Raw genomic sequence first — 22,265 nt, 5'->3', positions numbered from 1 at the left:
CCTGGATTTTCTTTTTTAACATCTGCGCAATTACTAAAGTCTTCTGAGTGCATGGAGACGACAAAGTGCTGTGCAACCTACCTGCTATTCAGGTGCAGCACTTCAAAACAAACTGAAGTAGGGTTATTTACAGTCTTTGAGAGATTGCCATGTTATTCTGGCAGGGAAAACAAGAGGGACTTTAGCAGGGAAATTTGAACTGAACTGACCCAGTGGATATGAATAATCCTCTTCTCTCAGGTAGTCTATTTGCTTTATAGAGGACAAGTATCCATAAGATACAGAGAGCATGGTATTTACAGCAGGGAAATTATGTTCTTCATCAGACCTTCACTCTGTGGCTGCTTTTATCCTCCCTTGTCTTGTGCAGGCAAAAATTCAAAATAGCCCTTATACTGTTGCTTCTCCACACAGTTGCTTTCAAGGTTGGAGTTAATATTCCCAAGATGCTGTGACTGCCCAAAATGTTGACCTTTTGATGTTCCCCAGAGCTGATGTGGCCACCTCAGGAGGTCAACAACAGCATGGAGGCACCTGGTGTCAGGCTGACAAGCATTCATAGGATGGCAGCTGCTGGAGCAGATACTAAGCATCTGTGCAGATGTGTTATTTTCTGTCTCCTGTGTCAGCCCAGGAGAGGTCCTGAACCCGGGCTTAAGGCAGGGTGGGCTTGCTGTTCATCTCCGCTGCCTCTAACCTGCCGGTGGATTTCAGTCTGCCTGAAGACAGTCACAAAATGTATTTTCTTCATGCAGTTGGCTCTGTAGCTATCAAAGGAGGAGGGCATGACCACTGGCGGTATCTAAAGGCTGTGAGATGAGATCCTTGGCATAATGGCCTTTGCCTGCAGCACAGGGCTGAACAGTGGGTTACGAATGGGACTGTGGTGGGATTTGTCCATGGAGCATCTTCAGCTTGGAACTCTGAGGGCACAATTGGTTGAGGGGGTCTTAACTTTCATTTGAATTTTCATTTTTTTGCACTGGACTTATGTCCTTTGTCTATGTGATGCTGCCTTAAATGATTAGCCATCATGGAGGGAACATGGGAGTTCTTGGTTTTGGGTTTAGTTTCTCTTCTGGTCTCTGCTGGTTTCTTAAAATTTGCACCAGTCCAAGGGAATACCCCAGAACTGCTTTTCTAATGGAAACTCCTTAAATCTTAGATGATTCTCTTCTGCAGGGCAAGTAGTAGTTGGAGATCATTTCAGAGTCTGTTACAACAGTTTGGACTTTGTTATGACTGAACCTTTGAAAAGCTCAGGGACTCAGTGTGTACACCTGCATGTTGGTTCCTTAAGGAAGTTTATCATTCCTTAAGCACTGACAGAGGTCTCAATGCTTTATGATAGCCAGCCAGCCAAAGAAATCAAAATAAATCAAAGTGGAATTTAATTGTAAAGGTTTTAGATTCTGAAAACTCAGTATCTGCACTGGAAGATGGGCGAAGGCTGGGTTGGCAGCTGCCACTGTTGTAGCGTGTGAATGTGGGGTAGTGTGTGAATGTGGGGTAGTGTGTGAATGTGGGGTCGTCCCCTTCTCCTGGGCCAGCAGCACAGACAAGGGGTTGGGGATTCACCTCCAGGCTGCATATCATTGCTTACTGAAAGGTGGCAATGTCCCCTGCTCTGGATACCTCTGTGCAGCTCACAAGCTGCCACTCCTGCTATAGGAAGCCTGACTTCCCACTGTAGGGGGAGAGACATGGACTGAGATGGTGTCTGACTTCTGCCTCTCGTCTGTCCCTGTCCCGTCCAGCAAATGAAAGAACAAGCAAAGTGTTTTTCATCGGAAATCAAGCAGATAGATTTGGATGTTAACCGCACCTTCCGAAACCACATCATGTTTCGGGATCGCTACGGAGTGAAGTGAGTACACCAGGCTTCGCGGGGCTATACAGACGCTGGTGCCAGTGGATATGGGGGGATGAGCTAGAGAGGGGCCAGCAGTCCCTTGGTTTGGGGTGGCCACCGGCACCCTGGCTCAGAGCAGCTCACAGGAGAGCAAAGCCATCTCTGCCTGCTCCTCAAACCCTCACCACACAATACAACCCACACATGTTGGGCTGCTGATTCTCCCTTCAGAGAGGTCCACACTGCACCACATTCAGCCCCAGTTCTTGAGCCAAGCACCACCAGCCTGTTGCAGTGCCTTGTCCCCCAAGGTTACAGAGGGCTTGGTTTGGGATGGCTGGGATGATGGAGTGGGCCCATCAGGATCTGGGTGGGATGGGGTCTCCACAACAGATGGAGTCGGAGAGGTTTGACAAAGTGGCTTTGTCACTTGGATGGGTCACACCTAGCTGCCCTACACAGTCTGTGAGGAAGGTGCTTTCTAGTTTTGTGAGACCTGCTCCTTGCAGGAGGCTCCTGTGCAAAAGGCGTAACTGGCTGGGTGTTTTCAGGGTCTTTGCTCTCTGTGTATGCATTGGTGTGGTCACAAAGCTGGAGACTTTGGGCTCAAGTGTTTTAATATCCTTCTTTCTCCCCAGGCAACAGGCACTCTTCCATGTCTTGTCAGCATACTCTGTTTATAACACCGTAAGTAGTAAGTCCAGTCAACATGAATAGCGTTGTGCTTTACATGTATATATATATACGTAAAGATTTTTAAAAAGCATTTTATATATATATGTAGACAAGTATGTTTGTATGTATATATATATACAAAATATTTATTTTATATATATATGTATGTATATAAAATAGACACACACATATTTAACCAGTGGTAATTCCAATTTTAAGTCCTAATGCTGGCTTATACAGACAGCTGCAAGACTCTCAGGCAGTACAGGAGTCTTTGCATAGTTGTTTCATTCCTTTGTTCGTTTTGTCACCTGGTAAATGACATCTGGCAGATTCAGTTTGGGTGAGAGTCAGCAAAGAACAGGGGATTGCCCTTTGGCTTTCCAGCAACACTAGTTAGTCTCTTGGTAGTCTGCCATGTTTCTGCCTTCTTGTCTTACACCAAATGGCATTCCTTGTTATAAACACTGACTTATTACAGCAAACCAGTCATTTTTTAGCTGAAGGGCATAGGCAGAATAAGCCTAAACTAGCAGCTGAACCTACAGCCTCCATCTCCAGGAGGGGACAGTTACCCCGTGAGGCACAGAAGATGCTCAAAGGGGTTAGTCAAGGAGCCTCCCTCATACCAGATAAATGCTTATCACATTTATTTATTGTTTAATTACTTCAGTGCTCATATGGCTGAAGGAATCCAAAACAGCATCAGTCACATGCTGTTTGTCATCCTATCTCCTTGAAGTAGCTGCAGGCACCTCTTATGTTGGGTTTCTGTCCCTCACCTCCTGCTGGAGGCCCTGTTAGAGCAGGTCTGGAGGAAGGGCACAAAAATGGTCAGAGGGCCAGAACCCCTCTCTTGTTAAGCAAGGGTCAGAGTTGGGATGTTCAGCCTGGAGAAGAGAAGGTTCTGGAAAGACCTCATTGCAGCCTTTCAATATATAAAAGGGTGTTATAAAAAAAAAAAGATGGAAAGACTTTTTATTAGGGCACGTAGTGACAGGACAAGGGGCAACATTTTTAAACTGAAAGAGATATATTTAGGTTGGACATAAGGAAGACGTTTTTCACAATGAGTGTGATGATGCACTGGAACAGGTTGCCCAGAGAAGCTGTGGATGCCCCATTCCTGGCAGTGTTCAAGGCCTGGTTTGGATGGGGCTTTGAGCAACCTGGTGCAGTGGAAGGTGTCTCTGTGCATGGCGGGGGGGTTGGGCGAGATGATTATGCAGGTGAGTCAGTGATGTAGTAGATGCTGTAGACATGTGGGAGCTGTGAATTTGGACATAAATGGTAAAGACATTGAAACAGGACAAACCTTGAAAGAGGAGAGGGAAGCATCGGCAGCCTGACCTGCTTCTACAGTTTTAGCATTATGGTAGTAAGTGTGTCCCTCTTGGCTCTTGCAGGAAGTGAGCTACTGCCAAGGGATGAGCCAGATTGCAGCCATCCTCCTGATGTACTTGAATGAAGAAGATGCGTTTTGGGCACTGGCACAGCTGCTGACCAATCAGCGACACGCCATGCACGGTAAGGCTGGGAGGGGATGTGGATGGGTGTCTGGCAACAGAAGGACAAGGCTGTTTAGTTGGTCAGTAGAGCCTTGTTTCTCCTCACATACTTGTTTAATTAAAGTGGGTAAGGCTTAACTATATACACAACCTGACTATGGAGTTGAACTTTGCTCTTGGAGGCAGACAAGTTCTTATCAGAAAAAAATGTGTTTTATCGACAATGAGCTTTAGTGCTCAGTAATTAACACTTCCACAGAGGTGTTATCCTCCCTCCAGAGTGCTTTGCCCTTGGCAGTAAATTAACTCAAGATTATGAGTTTATAAGAAGTCTCACAGAAGTACATCCAAGAGCATCCATTAAATGTGGATGTAAGTCCACCAAATGTGCTGTATTATTTTACTTCAAACGAATTAAAGATCCTTTCATCTTACTTATGGTTATTTTATGGGCAGAGGGTTATTTTATGGGCAGAGGGCTAAGCCGTGATAACTCTGGACAGTCTTAAATGTGATTAACTGAGATTACAGGGCACTGCACAAGCTTGTGGTGTTCAAACATCTTCAGGTTTTCTCTGAACCTTGGTGAGCAGTGAAGTGTGTTCAGAGAGGTCTTGGCCAAGGCAAGTCTCAGGCAGGTGGGCTGGGGAAGGTGCATGTTCTGGTCCATGGGGCTGGTTGAGAAGGACCAGCTGAGGTTGGTCTGAGGGTCCCGTTGTCCATGTAGATGGAGTGAAGGGCGGACTCTGGGAGGAAGGTAGCTGGGCTCCCTGTGATCCAGCTGACTTCAACAGGCAATTGAAGAGATGAGTTTCTAGAAAATCAGGCTGTCCCTGTCCCTGCTCCAGAGCTTTTCTGATTATTTTTTATTTCTCTCATCTTTTCTTGTTAAGGTTTTTTCATTCCTGGGTTCCCGAAGCTGCAGAGGTTTCAAGCTCACCACGAACAGATTTTAAGCAAACTGTTTCCCAAACTGAAGAAGCACATGGTATCTCTTTGCTATCAGTCTTCCTATAAAATAATACCACCTTTTAATGCTAAAGCAGTTAATGTAATGTTCTGCCAAACAGATGCACAACCGAACATACTTCTAACCATGTTGGACTGCTTCAGCCACAAAGAGGCAAGCATTTATTAAATGGGGTGCCCTAACCTTGCTGAGGTAAACGGTTATCATTCGCTTACTGGTCATCATTAGTGGAGGGACTGCTAAAATCTAAAGGCTTCCCTAGGAAAGCCAGGCAGAAAGGCTTACAGGGCCTGCAGCAGAAGGAGCTGTTCCATACAGCAGTGAGGCTGGACTGTGTTCTTATACCAGCTGCAAAGCCCAAAGGCTGATGCTGAATTTTCTGGAGTCTTAATTCAGTAATTATTAGCTCCAAGTGCTTTGCTGTTTTTTAAAGACAGGAGACACATAAGATTTGCTGTTGTGTTTTGTTGCTCAGGCATGTCCAGTTGGTTTTCTCTCTAGCAGATGGTACAGGCCTGTTTGATAGCTGGAGAAGCATCTGCAGGACACACCGACTGCAGTCTAACCTCTTAGGCAACTGTTTTGCAACACCTGCTCCTTTTTTTTTTTTTTTTCCTTGTCCACCCTTGCATTTGCTGTAGACAGTTGGCATTCAGTGGCCAGACTCCTCAAGTTTTCTTATGCTACCGAAGGGCTTGGTGGCCCCCAGCTCCAGGAAAAGCTGCTTATATTGCCATCAGTTCCAACAGCTCTTGCTCCGTGCTATAAACGAGCCAGACCTGCCTGTAAAAGTGAAACAGGGCCAGGACAGGTTTTCACTTAATTATGGTCACCAGCAGAGGAGGGAGGGTGGGAATAACTCTGAAAGCTGCTTCATGCCTCCTGCTCCTGAAGGCTCTCCAGGGTTGCAGGTATTCAGCACCAGTCAAGAGCAAAGGCCTGAGTCAGACATTAATCCCATGGGCTTCTTTCTCTTCCCATCCCCACCGCTTTGTTGGCTTTGCAGCAGCGGTTATGTCAGTTCTGTGCACGGGCAGAGCACTGGGCATCCAGCACCGTTAGACAGGGTGATGATGGTGAGGTTTTTAAGACTTCTTAAGAGCTTTCCTTAGCCTGTCAGGCTGTCTTGCTCCTGCAGCAGCCATGCCATGCCATGCAAATGAGGTGGTGCTTTTAAAGCTGGCTTGACTGTGCTCGGAGAGGCTTGCATGGGAATTGCTGTGGAAACAAAAATGGTCATCTGCAAGGAGTGAGTGGTTTGGGTTCCTCAAAGGTTTTTGTAAATCCCTTGGAGTAGGTACTAGGCCAGAAAAGCTTCTCCTAGAAATTCCTGTCCAAAGTTGTAACTGAACTCTGTCGACATCGAGGATTGGCCAAAGGAGGGCTTCAAAACTGGTATTTAAAGCAGGGGCTTTGTTGGGAGACAAACCGCAGCCAGATCCTGCAACCCAGACCCCAGCATTAATGAACCAACCAACCAACCAACCAACCTCCCCCAAAGCCTTATGAACTGTTTGAACTTCCAGCAGCCACCCTGGTGAAAGCCTGTCTCTCTTTCCTGTCTCCCCCCAGGACAAAGAGCAGATGACTACAGGGATTTATACAACCAAGTGGTTCCTGCAGTGTTTCATTGACCGGGTGAGGATGCTCTGGGGGTTTTTTGCTGCTCTGTTGTTTGCATGCATGGTTAATCTGCCAGGGATTCTTTCTAAATATCATACTTTGAAGAAAGTGTTAATATTTTATAAGGTGGGATACTATGCACACTCTCATAAGACAAATTAATAAAGGAGAAGCTAAAAATAACTGCATGTCACTGATGACAAACCAATTCCTGCTGCCTCATCTAAAGCAGTTGCTGGGAGATGGCTCAGCAGCAGCAGCATGAGCTTTAAACTTGGGAGAGATCTTTCTTTTGCCCACTGGCACTGCTGCAAAGGCAATTAACCTCACTTGGGCTCTGGAAACAGCATAGGGAGGAGAAGAGCTGGGGGCACAAACTTCAACAAATAGCAGTGTAGCAGCTGCAGGCAGACGAGAAGGCTGGGACTGGAAACATGTGAAAGCGTGAGAAAATTACCCTGATTTGTTCAGAGCTAATTTGCCAGTCCTGAGCAAAGACTACTTTATTTTTAGGGGCAGTATTCTGCTTGCACACTTGAATGCAATGTCCAGACTTGCTAATGTTTAGGACATCTGTGTGCCCCAGTCTCAATTTTCTGATGCCCTGTCTCTTGTAAAACAGTGGATGACCTCCTCCCCTTGAGAGGGGACTCACTGCTTTGCAGTCTTCCACTAAAAGCTGTATAAAATGCAAAGTCTGCAGTAGCATGTGGCAAAAGAGCTGCAGTGGTCAGTTGTGCCAAAGTTTGGAGTGCAGCATCTTAAATTTGAACTTACATGTCACAGTAGGACCAGTACTGACGTTTTTGTTAGTGAGATGCCTTTGATCTTTGCTGGGAGGTATAAGGCTCCTCCATCACTTTGGATATCAGTTCACTCCTGTTTGTCAGATTGGGTGTGGGTGCAGATGAAAACCTCTTGCAGAGGTGTTTCTAGCAGGCAGAACTAAGTCTGTGTATAAGGAAAACCACTCCTCTGGACACCACATGAGTGACTTTTTAATGCTTAGTAAGGCATCATTGGGCTTTCAGACCTATCCCATAAATAGCCCTTTCGAGAAATTTGGATGCATACAGGAGTTGTTTTGTGTGCTTGCAAGGCTGAAAGATGATGGTGCTCCCTCCAGGATAGGGGAATCCATGTGCTAGCATGCTTGTGAGGAAAGCTTCTCATTTTTCTGCATTCATGGATGGGTTTTAAGTACTTTCCCAGCCGCCCAAGGTTGTTAGCTTTAAGGCAAAGCCACAGATGAAAAGATATATTTCTGTGTTATAGATGAATTCATGACTTCCAAAGCCTAGCTGTGTTGTGTGTTTTGGTGCAAGGGGATGTAGTGATGGCACCAACCTCTGTATCATCGTCCCTTATGTGTATTTGTTTGTGTATTTGAAACAGACGCCCTTCACCCTCACCTTGCGGCTGTGGGACATCTACATCCTGGAAGGGGAGCGTGTGCTGACAGCCATGGCTTACACCATCCTCAAATTGCACAAAAGTAAGGTCCCAGCAGACTGTGTCCCGCATGGCCCTGCATTGGGCTGCCCTTGGGCTACCGACCCAGAACGCCTTGCTGGCCACTTCCAGCCTTCTCCAGGCCCTGCGCTGGCCGCAAAAGTCACAGTCCCGAGCTGATGCTCTGGGGACGAAATGAGATGCTGCAAGGGTTGACGTGCTGTGCTCCTCACACACAAACCTCACTTGAAACGCTCCCAGCTGCCTCTTTCTACACATATTCTGTGTATGTGCCCCACATATTCTATCAACAGGCTTTTAGGGGCAATGCCGACAGCAATTGCCACACTTTGCAGCATCTTTCTTTGCTGCATCTTTGCAGCATCTGTCTGCAGAACTCTAGGTGGTGGTTCAGCTGAAAAGTCTGTAGAAGGAGAAGTAAAGCCATTAATATACTTCTAAACTGATCAAAACCTGGGTTTCTTGCATAACATTAGAGCAGTGATGTTTCTACCGTGAGACTTTTGTGACTTTGAACCCCTCTCCTCCCATAAGATCGCAGCCCTGCTCTGTCACTCTGTGGCCTTGATCTGGGGCAGGAGTGTGTGCTGGAAACCTTTAGGCCAGCGGGATTTTTGGGACTGCGTGTGTTGGCTTCTGCAAACAGCCCCCCACTCTTCCTTCAGTTAAATGAAGAACAGGCTATCCAGAAATAAATCTTGAAGTATCCTGTTTGTCTGCAAAAAGCTGGAAACTGGCAGGCAGGCAGATGTTTCAGCTTGCCTGTGAAATCTCTCCTCCCTGAGGAATGTGTGGTACAGATTGGCATCCCTTCCTGCAACCCATTCCAGACTGTATCCCACCCCTGCCTGCAACCCTGGTGAGGGCCAGCACCTCTGCCTGCATCCCTGCCTGCTGGCTGGTGCAGGTTGGCATCCCTGGCTGGTGGTAGCAGCTGCCAGCAGTAGCTGTTCAGCCTGACGCTCAGGGCCTGTCTCATGGAGCTTTTCCTCCTCCTAGAGGTATTGGTGAGAACTTCCAGAAATGGCCCAAAACGTGTATCCTTGTCAGCACAGCTCCCAGCCTCGCCATTGTCCTGCCATTGCAGAGCTACTGCTCAGAGGTGGCACAGGGATATGTACATGTATTGATGACCCTGAGCAACAGTGGAAAGGTGGGAGAGGGGCGAAAACATTCAGGCTGTCTCACTGCAGAGTGGGAACAGCAGCAGAATCCCAGATAAAACCAAAGCAGTGCAACCCACGCTCATGCTACCCTGCAATTTGGCTGTGCTGCTATCATTACTGTTTTCTTCTGTTCCCCAGAGCGCTTGCTGAAGATGACACTGGAAGATTTACGTGAGTTTCTGCAGGAGAAAATTGCTGCTTCCCTGCAGTATGAGGACGATGCAGTCATCGAGCAACTGCAGGTGTCAATGACTGAACTGCGGAAGATGAAATTTGACCTCCCACCACCAGGTGGGTAGAGGGGAAGGTGGGCAGCCCAGCAGGGACCAGAGCATCCCGCTGGTTGGCTGGGAGCTGGGGCAGCCCAGAAAGGCTGGCACCTGTTGGGTGGAGCATCTGCCTTCCTTGCATTCAGGGCGTACAGAAATGGACTGATGCACAATTTGGGTCTTATTTTGTTTTCTCTGCTTTCAATGCAGCAAAGCCTGAAGAGTTTCCAAGGAAACCCCTGGGCCTGGAGCTCTCTCTCAATCCAGTAGCTGTAAAGGACAACCCAGCAGCCAACAGCCAGAATGGCCGGGCGGGTGAGCACACCCTGGACAGGGAGCCCCATCCTCACAGAGTTCCTGAGGGACCAGGAGGAATGACAGTGGTGGAAGAGAGGATTCCCACTCTCCAGGGCAGTGAAGCAGCAGAAGCAACAAACTTGCCTCCTCCTGGTGGGCGGCCACTGGAAGAGCAGGGCCGGGTGGAGCCCATTGTGGACGGGCAGCCATCATCTCTTCTGAAGGCAAGAGAGACACAAGCCCATCATCACCTCCTGCCCACGGCCCTGCCTCCAGAGGAGCCTCCTCTTGCTCCTGGCTGTGCCATGATGGACCATGGAGTCCCCCTCCATGCCCCAGCTGAGCACAGCTCCTTAGACTCCTCTCTCCAAAACAGGCCAACTCCTCCCGACTTGAGCACTGCTGAGCTTTCCACTACGGATGATGCAGTATGGCAGCCAAATCCTGCTGCCCTGCCGGCAGAACAAGCATCTTCCCTGTGTGAAGATGCAGTGCTTGAAACACCCCCCCATCCCCTGCTGGGCAGCTGCCGGCGTCTCTCTTGCACGTCACAGAACGATGGCTCCCCCGAGCGTGGGCGCAGGGAGGCAGTGGACCAGGAGCACTGCGGAGCAGTGCTGCCGGGCAAAATGGACTTGAAGCGCTCAGCATCCAAAGCCGCGTCCACAGGAGAGCTCACCAGCCTGCAGAATGGGCTGGGGAGCGCCGCCAGCACTGTGCACTGGCCCAAGGACAGGGTGGCGGGAGGCAGCGTGCCCATCTTATCCAGCAGCGAGCCGGAGGGAGCAGAGCTGGGTGAGGGCCGCCCCTTCCAGCAGGCATCATCCCCTGTGGTGGAGGGGAACAGCCCCTACATCGTTATCAAAACTGTCACTCCCCTCCACCTGGCCCATGCAACAGAACAGGACTTCTTGAACAGAAAGCAAGTGGCATTGCCTCTGTCAGAGACTGGGCACCCCCTGCCTGCCACCTCCACGCCACCAACTCTTACGTCGGACCCGGAGGAGGTAGATGTCCAGAAAAGCCTCCAGAAACCATTAAACGCACTGAAAGCCCCACGACCCCCTCTGAGCCCCAAACCAAAATTACCACCACAGGTTGTCAAATCTCACTCAGAGAACAGTTTCCTTTCAGGCTCTCCTCCCCTGGCAAAGATGCCCAAATCAGTGACGTTTTAGTGGAGATGGGGGAGGCGAGGGAGAGGAAGTGGGGTCTGGAGCAGCACCCCTGCCTCATTTACAGGATCCCCATCCTTCAGCAGGGCTGTGTCGGGGTGACAGCACAGCAACCATCCTATGTTGAGCTGTGCTTTGGTACGTGTGCCCAGCGAGGAGACGAAGCAGGGGCCACCAGCAACAGGAGACACCAACAAATTGGATTTGCATCTTTCCTATGGACAAATTGGAAAGTGATTTCATGTTTTGTTCCTCAAAGCTCCCTGAGCCACATGGCTTGGGGGAAGAGGCAGGGCTGGTGAATGTGTTGCGTGTTTTCTTTTGCTCCTGCCTGCCATGGGTACCCATGGCCAGGGAAGCAGGCATAAGGCATAGGAATCCAAGATGCTTTCTTTAAAATGCCCCATCAGCACAGCCACAGCATTGGTTTCAAAGGCCTTTGTAGCAATAGATCTTTATTTCATTTCCCAGACCCATGGTTGTAGGCAGCAGGATTTCCAGGCAGGGCCATGGCATCCTGGCCTGCTGCTCCCTCTATGCAATTCCACAAAGCAGTGCCCAGCTGTACCCAGCTCCTGCCGCAGCGGTGGATGGTGTCCCAGAGAAGAGGTTTAACAGCTGCTGAGTCCCTAAGGTGTCTGCTTGGTGTTACCCCGGTGGAGGACCACCAACAGGGTCATTTTTTCCCAAGTTCTCAAGGTGAGAAGGCCGGTGATGAATGTTGAGCCTGGTCTCTTGAGCTGAGTGACCTTTCTGCTGGCCTTTCCTTCGCAGGTCCAGCGTGGCGAGCAGGCTCGCTGCCTTTTTATTGGCCAAACAGAAAAAGGGATTGCTGGCTTGGGAGGCCTGTCAGCATGAGCAAGCTGCTGGAGGTGCGATGGCATCTAATCACAGTGCCCAAGCTGAAGTCCGCTTTTACTTTGAGCAGGTTAAGTGTCAGGGTGGAAAGGGCATAGGAGTTGGGGAAAGGGAGCACATTGCCCAGGGTCTGATCTCAGCTCTTCTCCTTTAGACCACACAGAAATTAACAACCAAGGAAGGAAACCTGGGCATGATGGGTGCCCACATGCCTGCTTGCCCTTCATGCACCAAGTCCTGGTGGCCTGTCCGTCTTCTCCCCATCCCAGAGTGTTGCTGCTGCACAGCCCATGCCATTGGTTGGAGGTGTGCAGGGACCTTGGGACACACCCCACTGAAAGAGCTGGTCCAAAATCCTGTTCCAGCATCTACTGCATGCCTAGAGGTTGAAGGGCCTTCATCAGGAAGGTAGATCAGTGGAAAAAGCAAGAAATAAACCAGTCTAGATGTGCTTTTTGACCTTGCAGTTCAGAAGGGGTGGCTGCAGGTGAGATTCCCACCCCTTCAACAGAGACTCTGAGCAAAAGCTCCTCTAAGTTTCTAAGAAGACTTGGAAAACTATTTTTTTTATCTCACAGGCTGCTTCAATAGCATAACCTGATCTGAAGCCTACATGAAAGCCCAGCACCAAACCTCCACTAAATTACTTAGTGGGGTCTAGGAGTTGGACTCGATGATCCTGATGGGTCCCTTCCAATTCATCACGTTTTATGATTCGATGATTTATCAGGGTTTATTTTGCCTTGTGTACGTGTGGTTGGTTGTGTTTGTAGCAGGAAGAGTGTCAAAGGGGGCACCCGATCTTTGTTTGGATGTAGCCGGCCAGACCACAGCACTCTCAGCTTCTGTTGCAACCCCTGCTCTGTCCAAGGCCCCATCTTCTGCTGAGCTTCCAGCCTTGGCTGTCCTCTCCCTCTGCAAAGCAGGGATAACTCTATTAGCTACCTCGCAGGGGTGTTGTGAGGAGTCAAGCGTTGCTGTTTGAGGAAAAGTGCTCTATGAATGTTCAGTATTTGTGTTTTGAGACACCACTGGTCCTTTCTAGGACAATGGTGCTTGAGTTGTTTTTAATTTAGAGTATGTTTTCCTGTAACTCTGCATAGTTAAACCTATTTGTGTGTTAAAATACCTGAGCAGTATTTCAGGACAGATATCCGTTGCCTTTTGCTGGCAGCTCACTGACCACTGGAGCTGACTGTGAAGCAACGAGAAGCATCTGAGGGCTGTTGGTCACATCTTGGCTTGGCTTCTGTAGCCTGGGGCTCTGTCCTCTCCTTGAAGTCTGCATAGGACTCCTGCTAATGCATCTGAGCATTTGGCTCATGCGTGCAGGAGCGGAGACCTTTCCCCTCATTTTGACCTATTTTCCCTCATTTCAGGCACACAGCCTTGGCACATCATGTTGCTTGTGCACCTGGGCTCCTCATCCAGCATGTCTGGGATGTTTTGCAGTACTAACATGTAAGAAGGTGGTTTGCTCTAATTTTGGAGAGCTGTCAAATGCATAGTACTCATTGCATAGCGTTTGTATGATGTTCAACATGAATTTTGAGGGGGCAGTTCCTCCCCTTCAAGACCTACTGGGAATGAGCAGCAAGGTCCTCAGTCACCTCTACGCCTAGGGGAAGCCACCAGCTGGTTTCAGTGGCCTTTGGACCAGGCAAACAAAGGCTCCCCCTTTCCACCAATGTGCTTCTTGCTGGGAAGGTCTTTGAGCTCCTCACTGTGCCACCTAAGAAGCTCTTCTCCAACCTGCAGGCCCTGAAAGCTGGTAGGTTTGGGAAGAGGCCCTTTGCCACAGCTGGCTGGGAGCCAGCAGCGTGCATTGCTTTCCTTGGTGTGATGCTCTTACTTCAGCACATCAAAGCATGATCTACAAGGAGATGACAAATCCTGCCTCCTCTTGTCTGCAGACCTGCCTCTTGCTGCAGACAAAAGTGGAGCCATGGCAGGTCTGTGGCAGCCAGGATGGGCAGGACCTGGCCCATCCTCAGCTCTTTTTACGGGGAATAGGAAGGGAAGAATGAGGGTGGCAGCTCAGCAGGACAAATTAACTGGCCTAAGCCACTTGCCTCTTACCAAATTAACTGGTCTAAGCCACTTGCCCCCTGCCCAGCCTCTTATAACAGTGTCAGCCCCTTGGCAAAAGGCACTCTTACTGTGAGCAAACTTGGGAAAGCAGCTCTCCCCGTCTTAGCCCTCGCAGCCCTGAGACAACTCTTTGCCTTGCTGTCTTCCATGTCAATGTAAAGACCAGTGTTGTGGGTTTGGGGTTTTTTGGGGTTGGTTTGTTTTTGTTGTTTGTTTGTGATTGAGCACTTCGAGTGGCTGCAGCATCGGTGGGCAGCAGGAACCATGGAGTCGAGTTCCAGTATGGGACTGTGGTTGAGGTCAGGGTTTCTCAGCTGTGCACTTTGAGAACCTGGCTACCATCTGCTTTTCTTTTTAATTGCTTTTCTTGTTTACAGCGTGGAACGCTTCCTCCGTGACTCTTTCTAATGTATTATAATTATTACTTTAAAGAAACATTGTTATGTCTGTGCTTTTTTTTTTTTTTTTTTTTTTTTTTTTTTTTTTTTTTTTTTTTTTTTTTTTTTCTTTTTTTCCTGTGTGGTTATTTTTTTTAAAGGAAGTTTTTTTCGGGGGGAAAAAAAGTTATCATTCCTTTTTACGCTGATCCAAACTGTCCAAAGTATTTGATGCTGTGTTTTACATGGTTGTAATAATAATAATAATGGTTAAAGAAGTTTAGCATAAAATCAGACTCCATGAGGTTTATTACAGTGACAGAAGCTGCAGCAAGACTGGTTGCCTTCTCCTGAGTGTTAGCCTGGTTCCCTGGGTAAGCTTCAGCTGCAGAGGGTCCCTCCTACTTCATCTCTGCTTTCCTCCCAGCTTTTCTACTGTAGTTAAATCCAGGCATCCCCAGCAGCAGTGGAAAGAAAAATGCTTCATCCCACATAGCCCTGTCCTCTGCCACCTGAGCAAAGGGCAGTATCCTGCCTGCAGCTCCTGCGCATCCCATCTGACACATGGCCCCTTGCCCAGCAGCCCCTCTGCAGCTTCTTTTTTGGCCAAGATTTTTTGTTTGGAGTTTGTTTTCCTGGCCAGAGGCAGTGCTAGGAGGGTTGGACAGGACAGGGAGCAGGTGGACACAGCTCCTTGCAAAGCAGGTGGGTGGGTGCGACTCATGAGTCAGGACTGAGTCACGTTTATGCCAGTCACTGGGAGCGTAAGGCGGGGCTGCTCACAGCTGAAGATGAATTTTACAAAGCTGTGTGTGAGCAGTACCTCTGACATACCTCAGATTTCATGGCCAGGGCTTCCTGCATTTAGATGACCATGGTACTGTTGGCTTTGGGGTGTTAAATGTGAGCAGTATTCTAGCTTCCCTAAGAGAAAGCTGCCATTTGTTCTTAAGCAACATGTTTATAGTAAACACAGGGGCATCTGTCTCTGCCAGAGTAGCACAGAGGGCACAAAGACTGACAGCAATTGGAGGAGCCAGGATTACCTAAATGCCACCCTAGGATTTAAGAGTAGTGCAGGAAATTGGCATCCCAGTGTATCACCTGCTGGGAGCTGTAGGCTGGTATTCCTGCTTCTATCACTGCTGTGCCTCACCTAAAAGAGATCCAATAGGAAAAAAAATGCTCCTATCTTGCTCTCCAGTGTCTTTAAGTTAGCTAATTTACATTAACTGTTTAAAACCTGGTCTGCAACACTACCAAAAAAACCAAACCTGTACCAATAAACACCACAGAGCGGGAGTGCCCTGAGGATGCAGCTCTTGGCACATCTCCTGTGCTATTTCACACTGGATGCCAGCATGAGCACGGGTGAGACATCCATGGGCTGGAGTGAAACAAACCTTGACCCTTCTGTGTTTCAGGCACCCACAAGCAGTCTGGTTGCACAAGCTGCTTTGTGTCACCTCCCAGCCAACAGCCCCAGCTGGCTTTCAGGTAGTGGGGAGGAAGCAGCCAGGTGGAAACAGGTTTGAACATCTGCCATGGTTGCCTAAATGACAGGCACTACAGGGATTAGAGATGGCATTTATCCAACTGCAGGAACAGCCTCCCTGCCAAAGAGGGAGCAGAAGTGTCCAGAAGGGCAGAGTTTTCCCCAGGGTAGGTGAGTTGTGCTAGGTTTGAGGGATGTGTTTCTTTATTAAACAGCCTTGGTTCACTTGGTAGTTGGAAAAAAAAATGGAGTAAGATAGTGCTTACAGGTATCCTTGATTCCCACACTCCATGTATGTGCCCAGTTGTGGCCTCCTAGCTGTGGCAGGGTACTCTCACCCTGCTCCTGCAAGGACTAGGGACAGGCAGGGCTCCACCACCTCCTCTTGACAGCATCCCTCCAGCTAATGCAGGAGCCAGCACTCGGACCAGTGGCAAATGAACTCTGTAGAAGGTATTGAGGCTGCTGCCTAAATTCTAATGGCCTTGTCAGCCAGGGACTGGTCCTCCCACAGCCTCTCCCCCTGCACTTGGTATTTGCCAGTACTTCCTATCACCCTTTCCCTGGTGGAGCCACTGCTCTCGTCATGGCTTTCAGAGTTCTCCATTTCCCAGGGCTGATCCCTGCCCAGAAACAACCCCAAGGCAGAACTGCAGACTCCCCTGGCTGTGCTCAGCTCTGGTGCCCTGCAGCCCCATATGGCTCCTGTCTTTCCTGGCTCATGAACAGTCAAACCAGCAGTGCCAGGAGCTGGGACAAGTGGGTGGCCACTTCCATCCCTGTTGCTCACTGGGTCTCTGCCAAGCCATGGCTGCACTCCTCACCCTCCCTGCCCACCACCCACAACATGGAAAGCTCATCAACCCCCGTTGTGTGCCTCTGCAAGGCTTCAGCCAGTCGGCACTGAATAATTGATGCTAAGTGGAGCCTGGAGCAGAGCCAACCTGAGGGAGGGAGCAAGGCTTTGTGCTGGTTTAGGCTCTGGTCCCAGGATGTCGTGGGGGGAGAGAGATCAGTGTGCTGTGTCTGGCAGCTTTGCACCCCAGCCAGTTTGGCTGAGGGCGGTGTCGGAGTTTGGCTGGGCCTGGGAGTGTTCCTCCTCTTCACCCACTGTGCTGCTCACCTGCTGCCATGTCCTGCTGCACTGCTCACGTGCTTCTCCTGTGCTGAAAGGGGCCATGGCAGTGGTGGCTGCGGGCTGCAGAGCAGAGCGAGGGCACACAGAGCACAGGGTGTGCTCCCCCAGCCCCAGCAGCCATGGCTGGGGTTGGTACCTTACATCTGCTAAGCCACAGACTCTGTACTCAACACACAGAGAGCAGGGCCCATCTGCCCTAAGGGGAAAGGAGCTGCACGTGGGCCAGCCCCATCTGCCTGTCCTGGTTCCCACCATTGCTGGGGGTCTTCTGAGCAATGTCATCTCCTTCCTACAGCACATCATCTACAAAGCAGCACATGGAGAACAGAACAGCCTGGCAATTGAAAGAGGCAGGTCTGACCCCTTCTCAAACCATCTCCCCAATCCTACAACCTCAGCAGCTGAGGAAGCCCACAGGGCATACACCAGGATCCTGTTCACCTGGAAGGATGTGGACACCAAGACAGTGCAGGAGACAAGCAAACCAGAGGTGAAATAATATCTCAGTAGTTCATGCAGCAGGTGGTCTCATCCCACAAGCATGCTCACTCACTGGCAGCAGTTACAAATGAGCCCAAGATGGTGATGGAGATGGCTTTGAAGGTACACACAAAGACATGAATCTGAGGGACTGAAGTCACCAAAGCCTGGCTTATTGAGCCCTATTCTTCCACATAGGAAAACAGGCTCCTCCTAAGACACAGAGAAAGGTAAACTAAGAACTTGCATCTTGGTCCAAAAGTGGTATGAGGTCCCTTAGAGGTACCTGTGGATAGACAGGGTGCAATACCACAAGCCCCTGCTTCCAACTATCCCATTAAGAGCCTGAGCCACTCTGGTGCCCTGGAGGCCACAGCCTGGCTCCACATCAGCGCCCAGCCCCTGGGATACCTAAGCCTGCAGACAGACTTAGATAACCTCAGGCAGGCAGTTGCCTGGGGAAGCTGGTTCTTGGAGTGGCTTTGCTTACCTTTATGGCTCCTGGTGGAGGCAAAAAGTGCCATTTGGAAGTACCACTTAGGCTGAAAAGGTCTGCAGCAGTGGCTGTAGTCCAGAAGGGAAACCTGGTCTGCTCCTCTTTACCCAACCAGACTGCAGGTGAGGAGGATGAGGCCAGCATTTAGCCAATGCTTCTCCATAGAACTCAAGCCTTTCATTCAGCTACCCTTGCCACTACCATCACATCTCACTCCAGCAATGAGCCATTGCTGCCAGCTCCTGAAAACTCAACCAAGGTGCTTGCCAAAGCCTTCAGCAAGCACTATGTGCTCATCTGTTTTGGCGTCACCATCTCTGCTGGCTTAGGAAAATACTTCTGTGGAAGCCCTGAGAGACCAAAAGGCATGAGATCTGTTCCAGCATTTAATCAGCATCTTTAAGGACTTGTAAGCAATTACCTCAGTTGACTCAGCTGTGATGTCTCTAGAGCCCCAACCCCCCTGTAATAGGGTGTGAGGCTCTTGAACAATGTGAGAGAAAAACATACATTATACATCCTGAGACGTGTACCTGACCAGACTAGAACAGACTTCGTCAGCTATTCTGTCATTTAAGTACAGGTTCAAAGGTGGCTCTCCTTCATCACAGGAGATGCAGTGTCAACAGATAATCAGTAGGATGACTGAAGCCTTCTCAGAAGTGGTGCTCACACTTGCTGGAGCACAACACCAACTTTAGTTCAGCCTTGCCATGACCAGCTGAAGAGGTCACAACAGCCAAACGTGAGCTGATGTGTCAAATATAGCAAAAAGCTTTCCTCTGTGGACTCCTGCAGCTTCTAGCTATGCAACAGGATCAGCCCTTCAGAATAATTGTACATTCTGCTCACCTAAGCTTGTGCCACAGAAGCAGAGTTGAGACAGGCAACAAACTCCTTGTCATAAGGGAAATGACTGCAGCGTCCGAAAACTGCATATTCCAGTCCACGTACTTCTAGAACAAATGTGCCTTAAAAAACTATGGGAAAAACCAAATCCAAACCCCACAATTCCTTCTCCAGGCCTACATTCACTCCAGTGAAACTGAAATTCTGACATTACTTTCAGACTTGAGAAGTTCAGCTAGCAAGCAGACAATATATCATGAGCTCATATACTGACGTTCTGCCTGTCACGGCCAGCAAGTTGCTGTCCTGTACCCAAATTACCAGCACCAAGGCAGCAAGTGAAAAAGCCAAATCCAGAGGAACAGCTCCACCTGAGAGAAGTGATACAATCAGTTTTTTGCCTACAGAAAAGATCAGATCAGATCACAGCTGATGTATCTTACTGCATATTGAAGATCTGTCATGACTCTCCTTCTGAAAACAAAGATACAGCACTACATTAATACACAATTAAAACGTGATTTCCAGAGAAGAGCTGTGGTGTCAAGCTTTTAGCACCTTTTTGCTCCCAAACTATCTCCAGCTTTCAGCATGGACTTGACCCTGAGCTGGAGTTTCTTGTGATCTTCCAATTAACACAAAAGGCTAACCAGCTCCTGAGATGGTCATGTTACTGACCAGCACTGTTTGAAAAAGGGTCCTGGCTGCCCTGCTTCTGCTGGGTGCAATCCACAAGGCTGCAAAGACTGGTCTGTGAACTGCCAGACTCAGAATGTTACTCATCAGCTAGGTCCTCCTCAGATGCTTGCTGTCTCCAGTTCTACCTCTTATCTGACCACTGGATTTCTGAAATGTCCTGTCATAGCACTGTCCTACCACCTGCACCAAGGTGAAGGGAGACCTTGGCTGCTGAAGAACTCTTGGGGCCATTTGCAGAAGCCCAGTGTTTCCGAGCACATCTAGGTCTGCTTTAGCTATACATAAAACAGGACTACAACCAGCTACACCAGAACAAACTGTCAATATCTGAAATCACTTGAAGTGTACAACAGAAGAAAGCTCTGAAGTTTCAACTGAATTCTTCTGCTGGGAAGAAAAGCCTGTCTGGTGCCTGATGGTGACATTGAATGCTGACCTGTGAATGAAACAGCTCATTTTCAGCACTTCTTGGTGCAACAGCCAGGAAGAGTGGTCCAAGGAAGCAACAGTATTTTGCAACTAGCAGGTGCTCAAACAAGCTATGATAACATACGTGACTTGACCAGACATGGAGCTTTCCTGAACAAGCTGGAAAACCTTACTCTGAGGAGTTCAGAAACCATTCTGAAAGGGAGATGCTCCCACTTTGGCTTCCTGCTCCCGACCAAGCTGCTGAAGTAGTTTGCATTCTGGCCAGTGTCACTAGCACACCCTCACCAAGACGTGCCAGTTTCTTGTGACTGCAGCTGGTGCCTGCCCTGCGAAGACACCTCATTCCTAGTGCTCCCAGGAGCTCCCCAGGGGAGCTGCTTAACCACAGCTCCCAGTCCTTCACTGTGGCACTTGGCTCCCAACCAGAAATGAGAGAATACTCTCTGTGGTTAGAGCCATCCAGAGTCCAGTCATTGAGAAAGCCCCAGACATAGTGTTAATTCTCGTCTGCAGGCCTCCAGATACAGCTATCCCATCCTTCACCAAGGGCCTGGTGGAGGATGGGAGAAATTCTATCGCAGATAAAGAGCACTAGGTTCCTAGTGCAGAAACACCACCAAGCGAGGGCTCCCATGTCAACCCACCCCACTAACTGTTAAGGCTTTTAGTCATCTTCTAGAAGGACAAAGTATCCCTGCCCTCTGCCCCATGCTGCACACAAGTTGCACACAAGTTGCACACAAGTTGCACACAAGTTGCACACAAGTTGCACACAAGTTGCCAACTTAGGAACAAACACCATTCTTCCAGGCTTCACACTTGAAACAACTTAGGTTGGGAGGTTTTCTGGGAGCCTCTGGTCCAGTCCCACCACGTAATACCAGACTCAGCAAATTTAGCACTCGTACAGCACAGGGACAGGCGCTGCTGCAAACAGCACACCCAGCTAAAGGCAAGGCAGCTCTTCCCTTGGGCAACTTCTCCCACTCTAGCTGGTATCAGTCCTTCTCCTATGGGAACAGGGTGCCAGGCAGCTGCAGCCAGGGTGGGGGCTGTGCCCCACAGCAGTTCGGGAGCAGGCATGTACAAAAACCCAAGCCATTAGCACAAGTCCTTTCTTGCCCAGGCCAAAAGCAAAGGCAGCACCTCCAAGCAGTACAGGAGTTGAATTTCTGCTGCTTTAATTCTGCTGCTGCCTGGCATGAGGGAGGATGAGGAGTGGGATGGGGGCTATTCACATGGATGCTGGGAACCCCTGGGTGGGCTGTGGCTTTGTGCTGAGGGTGACCAGGGTTTCTGTACCAGTTTTGCCATATGAAGCATGTGACTCACACACCGCCCTCGCCACTCCCAACCCTGACCGGCCTTGGCTGCCAAAGCCAGCACCTCTTCAGGCCTGGGCTAGCCCATGCAGAACAGCTCTCTGCCACACTCAGCTGGATCACCTTCCCCCTTTGGTGCTCTTTATTCTGGATGCCAGCTAAATTAGCATGTGCAATAGCTTGGGAGAGGGAAAGGCAGCGAGTACTGAGCCACCCGCAGTACTGCGCACAGTGCGTCATCTTGGGTCTGCGAGTGAAAAGCACACAGGTCAGAGCTCAGGCAAAAATCACAAAGGAGCAGATGTGAGCAAAGATGGGGTTCCCAACACATTAGCCCTTATCCAAAACACTCTTACCTACTCTAAACCCAAGACTGGAAGCCTGAATCCTTTCGTCTTAGTTGCTGAGCGGCCAGACAGCTATCTGCAGTGCACGAAAGCCCTTCTCTACGTGCTCACCAGTAATGAAGCCACGCACGGGGCAGATGAGGATTTGCATACTTTTACACGCTGCCAACAGACTAGAACAGCCTGAGGTATATGTACTATACAGGTGTTAGCACTAGCTAGGTGCTGGAGGGGACCAGAAAGGCCTAATTCTACCTCTGGAGCACAATACATTATGGAGGTCTTGTGCCAGAAAGAGCTGCCTGGAAAAAAGTCACAGAAGCAACTAACTGACACCAGCTGAAGTGAACTAGGCTTTTGGATCTCCTCCTCATTGCTTCTTTCCTTCCAGGCACTGCATCTGAGGCCATAAAAAAATCACACAAGAACTAGGCTGAAAGCAAGGCACTCAAGGGAGCACCGAGGACAAGCTTGGACTGGTTGGATTCTTCCATCCTACCAAAACTTGGAGCCAGCAGAGTTTCAGGTGGGCTGGAGGTGACGGGACCATGACAACAACTTGCTGGAGACAAAGACAAGCTGTCTTGCCCTGAAAGGCAGCTTGTCTTTCCCACCCCAATCACCTTCATGATCTACAGCATGACCTTGGTCTGCGGAGAGCAAATATCAGCAC

At 49.3% G+C, this 22,265-nt stretch overlaps 1 protein-coding gene across 4 annotated transcripts in view; it reads left to right on the top strand.

Moving 5' to 3' along the window:
- The window catches only part of LOC113991418 (USP6 N-terminal-like protein), a 75,465-nt gene extending 61,071 nt beyond the window's left edge, over positions 1-14,394 (top strand). For all 4 annotated transcript variants that reach the window (XM_039381206.1, XM_039381207.1, XM_039381208.1 and 1 more), the window contains 8 exons: positions 1,758-1,867; positions 2,491-2,539; positions 3,934-4,054; positions 4,929-5,023; positions 6,578-6,643; positions 8,024-8,123; positions 9,406-9,558; positions 9,747-14,394. In XM_039381206.1, coding sequence (XP_039237140.1) covers positions 1,758-1,867; positions 2,491-2,539; positions 3,934-4,054; positions 4,929-5,023; positions 6,578-6,643; positions 8,024-8,123; positions 9,406-9,558; positions 9,747-11,011 — 1,959 coding nt within the window. In that variant the 3' untranslated portion in view covers positions 11,012-14,394. The remainder of the gene's footprint in view (positions 1-1,757; positions 1,868-2,490; positions 2,540-3,933; positions 4,055-4,928; positions 5,024-6,577; positions 6,644-8,023; positions 8,124-9,405; positions 9,559-9,746) is intronic.
- The last annotated feature ends 7,871 nt before the right edge of the window (positions 14,395-22,265 follow it).

Source organism: Pipra filicauda, unplaced genomic scaffold (genome assembly GCF_003945595.2).
Source record: "Pipra filicauda isolate LSUMZ 115617 unplaced genomic scaffold, ASM394559v2 scaffold217_size2002032_pilon, whole genome shotgun sequence".
NCBI classification, from domain to species: domain Eukaryota; kingdom Metazoa; phylum Chordata; class Aves; order Passeriformes; family Pipridae; genus Pipra; species Pipra filicauda.
This window is presented reverse-complemented; position numbering and strand designations above follow the sequence as displayed.